Below are 7,374 nucleotides of genomic sequence, written 5' to 3'. Positions count from 1 at the left end.
CATCCCCATCCTCCGGCGTCGCAGATGTACCTCTCTGACCGTCGCCCAGACATCCTCGGACGTCCGTAGGTCCCACCTACGTGCCTACCTGCCTTAGACTACGCCATCATCCACCCAGGATCCGTCTGTATCCAGCAACCCTCCGCCCCCCTGTCGACGTCGTCCATGGTGGGCACCACACCCGGCAGGTATTCGGTCAAATGCCATAATTTTTTATTGAACTTCTTGTTGTTTTTTAGAGTAAGCACGATGACGAGGTACTCGGTGATGGAGTATGAGTTGTTTTGCGATGCGTGGAAGGTCATATATGCATACTTTGTAGGCATCAGGTAATGGGGCTCGCTGTTTTGACAAAACAAGCGTGCTTCATTTCTTGAGGAAAAGCACTTCGCGCCCTACAGCATGCACGTGATCCATGATCGTAATGTGAAGTCACTAGCCAATCAATGGTCACCATCATGAAGTATTGCGGCGTGGTTGCACGAGTGGAGACAAAGTGGCCCATCAGGCTTGTCAGCCATGGAGATTGTAATGTTTGCTTCTTGTTACTCTACATGTTTTCATTCATTCACTCAATGTTTAACATTGTCGTGTTGTACTACAGGACCGAGAGTAGACCATTTACATTCAACATATTGGCTGAAGCTTAAGGGCAACATTGTGTGGGAGGATATCTGTCGATTCTGACTCGCGTATCATTAAATTTAGAATCGATGAATTCGAAAAACTTGTTGAACATCATGTAATATTTACACTTGTTTAACTATGGTTATACTGAGAATATTTGCAGGCTATTTATGGATGAATTGTGCTATTTTCTATTATTATTTTGAATTTTGCAGATAAAAAAAGCATCAGGAGCGAACATTTAAGGAACAGGGTTGAATGGTCGGCCCTCGTATCTGTGTCCACGGACAAATCCGAACAAGTCCGTGAACGAATAGTGTGTGTGTGTTTTAGAGAACGACGTTGGAGATACCCTAATGAAGCTAATTTGGTGTTGTAAATGTTGGTTTCTTTTTTCAGTAAACTTGCTCAAACATAAAGAAGTTTGACTTGGAACTAACCTAGATTTTGAATATCACCTTTGTTTCAAATTTTGAGGCATTTGGAATATTTTAATATGAACTACATACAGACTGAAATGAGTGAACAAACACATTTAAAAGAAAAAAGTTAGAACTTCTTATAATTCATAACAGACGGAGACTCCCTCCTATCCAAATTATTTTTTCTTTTGCGGGTATGTGAAAATATATTTAATGATGAATATAATGAAGCATTTTTTAATGATAAATGTAATGAAGCTAATTGGTGTTGTAAATGTTGGTTTCTTTTTTCTGTAAACTTGCTCGAAAATAAAAACATAAAGAAGTTTGACTTCTTTTTTTTGCGGAAAAACTTTCAATCTATTCATCTTCAATCATGGCAGTACAACGAATATCAGAAATAAAAATTAATCCAGATTCGTAGACCACCTAGCGACGACTACAAGCCCGAAGCGAGCCGAATGCGCGCCCCCGTCATCGCCCCTCCATCGCCGGAGTCGGGCACAACTTATTGTAGTAGACAGTCGGGAAGTCGTCGTGCTAAGCCCCCATAGGACCAGCACCCAGAACAACAACCGCCGCCGATGAAAAATAACGTAGACCGGAAGGATCCAAACCGAAGACACACGAACATAGACGAACAACGACGAGATCCGAGCAATCCACCAAAGATAGATCTGCCGGAGACACACCTCCACACGCCCACCAACGATGCTAGACGCATCGCCGGAACGGGGGCTAGGCGGGGAGACCCTTATTCCATCTCCAGGGAGCCGACGCCGTCTCGCCTTCCTGAGTAGGACACAAACCCTAACAAGATTGAAAAAATGACTAAAAACGGAGCCCTCCCGCCGGCCCTTGTCAGGATCCACCGTGCCTCCATGGCCCTAGGGCCACCGGAGACGAGGCGGACCTGCGCCGGTGCCGGCGAGAGGCACGAACCCTAACTTTCTTTTTTGGAGAAAGAGGAGGTGGAGCCTTGGCTGTAGGTACGGCACACACCCCTTCAAGTTTGACTTAGAACAAACCTAGATTTTAAATATCATCTTTGTTCTGAATTATAAGACATTTTAAATATTAAATATAGACTATATATACGTCTGAAATGAGTGAACAAACACAGTAAAATATGTCTATATACATTCTGTATATATACACTAAACTGAGTAGAACTTTTTATAGTTGGTAACGGATGGAGTAAATTTAGAACGGAGGAAAAAGTACACGTGTTTTTGTCGCACTACGTAATGGTGTATACAGTTGTTCACCGGGCTGGACCGACCTGCGCCCGTGTTTAGTGCCCACCAAGCAAGCTCTAGCTAGCCTCTACCCTAGCAGCAGCTAGCAGTAGCATCACCAATCGAAGTGTCAAGAGACTATGCGACACACGGCACTACAGATCCCTCTCACGCACACAAAAAAAGACTGTCTATGCAACACACGGCATTCCGCCAGCTGCTACACACACAGTAGCCTACCTATACCCTGGGCCTGTGGGGATCAGATGCCCCTCTCCCTGTTTGTATTCAAAAGAGTATTCAAAACGCTAATCTTTTTTAATACGCTAATCTTTTCAGCATTAGAGCTAGCAAAACGAAAACAATAATAGTCACGTGTAGAATTATCTTATCTTGAGAAATAAATGCGCGCAATACGGCGAGATAAGGTTTCAGAGGGAAACCGAATCTCAACTAAATAAGCCCTAAATACTCGAGATCGGCGTAAAACAGGAAAATAAACATAACAATAAACGTGGGGATTGATCACGAGATCATTCTCGCGCAGATACTGCAGTACTGTGCCACATTTATGGCCAAAGATTTTCGATATACCCGGTGGAAAGATAAACGGGAATACGGATTGGAAAAGGGAGCGGCAGATGGCAACAAAACGGAGCAGCCCGCGCCCCCCGCCTCTTATACGCACGCGCCCCCGCCCCCTCCCGGGCACACACCGAGCGCAGGGCACGCACGGGCAGATCGAGGCAGGCACAGGCGCCGTAGCCGAGACCGGGAACCCCAACGGGCCAGGCACCACCACCAACCCTAGCTAGCTAGCCAGTCGAAGCCACCATGCAGCAGCGTCCAGCGTGCCGCCGCCCCGCGCTCTGACGCCCGCCGTCGGACGCCGGTCGCCGTCGTGGTCTACTAGCAAGAGAGCGTTTCTTTCTTGGTACAGGGTAGGGTGTATAGATCAACATATATGGGCGTGAGCCTGCTGAGGAAGCAGCACTCGTCGGCGGCGGGGGGCTCGAGCGGCGGCTCGTCGATGCCGCCCAAGGGGTGCATGGCGGTGCGCGTGGTGGGGCCGGGCGGCCGCGCGGAGGAGGAGGAGAGGTTCGTGGTGCCGGTGGGCTACCTCAAGCACCCGCTCTTCGTGGGCCTCCTCAAGGAGGCCGAGGAGGAGTACGGCTTCCAGCAGCAGGGCGCCATCACCATCCCCTGCGGCGTCGACAACTTCCGCCGCGTGCAGGCCATCATCGACAGCCAGAGGCACGGCGGCTCCGGCTCCGGCCGCCTCGTCTCCGGCGGCCACCACCACCACGGCTCCTCCTCGGGCCACCTCCACTTCCACCTCGCCGCCTGCTTCAGGGCGTGAGATCCGCCGACGCGGATCTCGCGCGCCCTCGCCGGCCGGATAGACCGATGCCATCTCCGGCCCCGTCTCGTTGCTTTGTTAATTAGAGTTGGTTTAGACGGTCAGGCATGTGATGATCGAAGGATCATGCGTGGGTTGAGTGCTAGCTAGTGTTCGGGTCTGCGGGTGTGTTGGAACTTGGAAATACAGATGGTCATCCGGATTTCGTTCCAGCTTGTGGTGATGATCCATCGACGATGATGAAAATCGAAGATATTTCAGTGCTTATAATAGATTAACCAGATGTTCTCTTGTCCCTTTACTTTCGTGAATTGCCTTTGGCTTTCAGACTGTGTGGTTGGTAGTATTCTCTTTCCAGAGAAGAATCTTTCTTTGGGGTGTTGTTCATCATGATTCATCCATACGCACGTACGCCGGGGCCAAAGAATTAATGAACAAACTTTAGCACAACATTAAGTGGTTTCGAAGCGAGTAACTCCACAAGTTTAGACACAATTAACTATAGCTGGGATGAAAAAACAGAGAACTCCTTGACAAGCAAAAAAAAAATGGAACTGTCGAGCTAGCTTGCAAAGGATCTACTTATTTTCTTTCTTTCTTTTAGGGACCTTTAGCTTGCAAAGGATCTATTTTCTTTCTTACTTTTGTCCCATCTACTGTCTGCCTCCTACATTAATTTTCCCCAATCAAGCAAGGGATTAGTGTAGCTGCTAGCTGCTAGTGGAGTAAACATTCACATATGTACTCATCAATATTCTCCTACTCCACTACTAATCAACAAATTAAGTGTACGCCACTCATATATGGCACCTACGTGTCCATCTTTGGGAATATCGAGGCACCTGTGCGAGTCTGCAGCCGTTGAGAGCTTCTTGTGGCAGAGGAGAAGCTGATGTCTATCTGAAAGGAAAGGGCGGCGCCTCAGTGGAAAGGATGGATGGAGTGAGACAAAACTTCCTAGGCCAGAAGGACAGGCAGACACGCAGTACGAGAAGGCAAGATCTGACTTGACCACCATGCAGCAGATACACATACCTTCTTAGGCCAGATGGTTTTCTTATTTTGCTTCTTGGTGTAAACCCCCTTCTTGGATAAAAACTATGCTCCTAGATAGATCATACCAAAAGAAAAAGGAAAGGAAGGGAGGGGGGTATAAATGGACGAAAATTAACTATTCTTTTCCTAAAAAAAGTGAATGATCTCCCGGCAGTCAACACGGAGTTGGATGAAGAGGAGGGGGCGGTGTTGGAGGAGGAGACCGCAAAAGAGCAAAGCAGAAGCAGGAGTAGCAATAAAGGGGAGGAATAAAGTGGTGTAGACCCCCTTGATGAAAAATTGATGTATAAAAAAATCAAAGAAAAAAACTATGAAAATATTTGATCCCTCTTCCTAAGAAGTGAATAGTGCCCCACCCCCGCCGTTCAATTGGGAGTCGGGCGGGGGTGCAGGAGGGGGAGAAGGTGAAAGAGCAAAGCATAAGCATGATCACGGATAAAATGGAGGAGCGAAGTAGGGAAGGAAGCTTACCGCTGAATGAAACACCCTCGAAACCTCATCGGCGAAGGGATGATAATTGTTATCCCGCCTCAGTTTCTCGTTGCTTGTGGTGGTGGTGGATGACGGGCCACGGGGTAGCGACGACTGCATATCCAACAATGAAGCGAGAAGAGGAGGAGTCATCGATAAAAGGATGCCTCCGCGACGAGGTAGGCTGGAGAGAAAGAGTGTGGAGCTGGCAGGAGCGGAAGAGGAAGGGAAGCCCTTTATTTATGGCTATTTATGTGTGTTTGCGTGTGTGACAGGTAATCGGACACGAGTCGATAGCGGCGGTGAGGTAGGTGTGAGGGGGACAAAAGCGGTGGGAAATGGAGGTGCGACACACACCATGTCTGTATAATTGACATGTGTATAGGTTCGACAGATGACCGTATGACGATGGTAGATGATGACTGGTATCAGAGCAATGGTGGTGGATTGGATGATGAATCGAGATGGGAGGAGCCGTCGATAAAAGGAAGGGTCACAATAGGTTGGGAAGGAAAACAAGAAGAAAAAATGGACACTGAAGCAAGGAGGCAGATAGGCGTGCCATGTATTTATAATGATCTTTTACTTTCGTATGTTTAATACACAGTCGGGTTACCATTAGCGGCAAGGTTGGTTGCGAAAGAAAAGTGCGGAGAAGCAAAACAAGAAAGTCACGAAAAATGAAGGAGGGGGCCTAGACACGCCTTGCATTTGTAATTGTCAGTATATATTTGTTGTTCGGTAGATAATGGAACATGACTTGGCCTCGACCAAAACGTAGATTGGACAGGAATAGAGTGAAATTAAAAGATAAAGGGGGGAGGTAAGGGGTGGGTTAGCGCCCCTTGTTTTTATGACTTGTTTGTAAACATTTGCATGTTTGTCGGATAGTCCGTCAGAAAAAATGTGGTGTGTGACATGTACCCTTTTTTTTGTGAACTGTTCACTTAGATCCTCCATAAGTCCCAACGATTTTATAAATTTGTTTATCACGTTTTAGAGAATGTTCACTATGATATGATATTTTTGTTTATGTGGTGCAAAAAGTTGTAATGTTTATTCTGAAGGTCTAAAATGCATGGATCTCAATGTCAGATCTATGGCTCTTGGCGTTGAGCCAAACTAGAGGCCAATGTGCACTTTGTCGCACCGTTCTTCACTCGTGTGGGCGATTGTTTTCTTTTGATTTTTATCTATGTTGGCTTGGGTTTTAATTTATGGCAGTGCTTTTTCATTAGTTTATCGTATTGGGTTACCGTTGTAGACGATATTTGTTCTGAGAGAAGAGTGGGTATTATTTTGGAGTCCTTGCACGCTTTCAGCCTCGGTATCAGCCGGTGGTGTTTGGGTGATCCCCGTGGAAGCTCTTATTACATGTTAAAACCATAGAATTGTTCTTATGGTGCTCACATGGTTCGACCCATGAAGCCCTTGCTCCCTTAGCTCGGCTCCTGCTCTATTCGTCACTTAGCTTTTTTTTCCTCTTGCTCCACTGCTAGCTCAGAAATGCTATCTTTTTTTATGAAGAAGTTCATGTGTTTTTTAAATAAATTGGATTTTGATTTTTTTTAATATGGTACATTAAATACACAATTTTTAAGAAACTATTCATGAATTTAAAAAATATTCATGGATTTAGAGCAATCTTCATAAATTTCGAAAAAAATCATAAATTTAAAAATGTTCATAGACTTTCAAAATATCCATGAATTCTTCTAAGAAATATTAACTATAAAAAATATCCATGGTCTTTCTAAACGTTCATGACTTTTAATAAACATTCATGAATTGGAGTATGAGAAAAAATATCAAAATACAAAAAAAAAAGAAAAAGAAAAAGAAAAACTATCAAAACTTTAAAGACGCAAAAAAAGGAAAGAAAAACAAAGTAAGAGTACCAAGCAAGACCTTATGAAAACAGGAAAAAATCGTCCACACCCTTATAGGCGGGACCACAACGTTTTCCACATCTCCCGAAGCATCCGGAGGCTCAAAATCTTGAGACCTCCGTACCTTAATAGATACTAAAATATAAAAGCGTTTGGAACACTATTTTAGTGATCTAAACGCTTTTATATTTCTACGGAGGGAGTACTTGAGTCCCCAAGAAATCTGCCTGATGGTCAGCAAAACCGTCGGAGAAAAAAGAACAGAAACGGACACTGATTTTGTTTATGAACTGAGAGAGGGCGACATTCGC

At 45.4% G+C, this 7,374-nt stretch overlaps 1 protein-coding gene across 1 annotated transcript; it reads left to right on the top strand.

Moving 5' to 3' along the window:
* Positions 1–2,968: 2,968 nt before the first annotated feature.
* LOC123162147 (auxin-responsive protein SAUR32) lies at positions 2,969–3,944 on the top strand. Its single transcript, XM_044579940.1, has one exon. It carries the CDS (start codon positions 3,252–3,254, stop codon positions 3,645–3,647), a length of 396 nt encoding a protein of 131 aa, XP_044435875.1. The 5' UTR covers positions 2,969–3,251; the 3' UTR covers positions 3,648–3,944.
* Positions 3,945–7,374: the final 3,430 nt, after the last annotated feature.

Source organism: Triticum aestivum, chromosome 7B, assembly GCF_018294505.1.
Source record: "Triticum aestivum cultivar Chinese Spring chromosome 7B, IWGSC CS RefSeq v2.1, whole genome shotgun sequence".
Classification (NCBI taxonomy): Eukaryota; Viridiplantae; Streptophyta; class Magnoliopsida; order Poales; family Poaceae; genus Triticum; species Triticum aestivum.
This window is presented reverse-complemented; position numbering and strand designations above follow the sequence as displayed.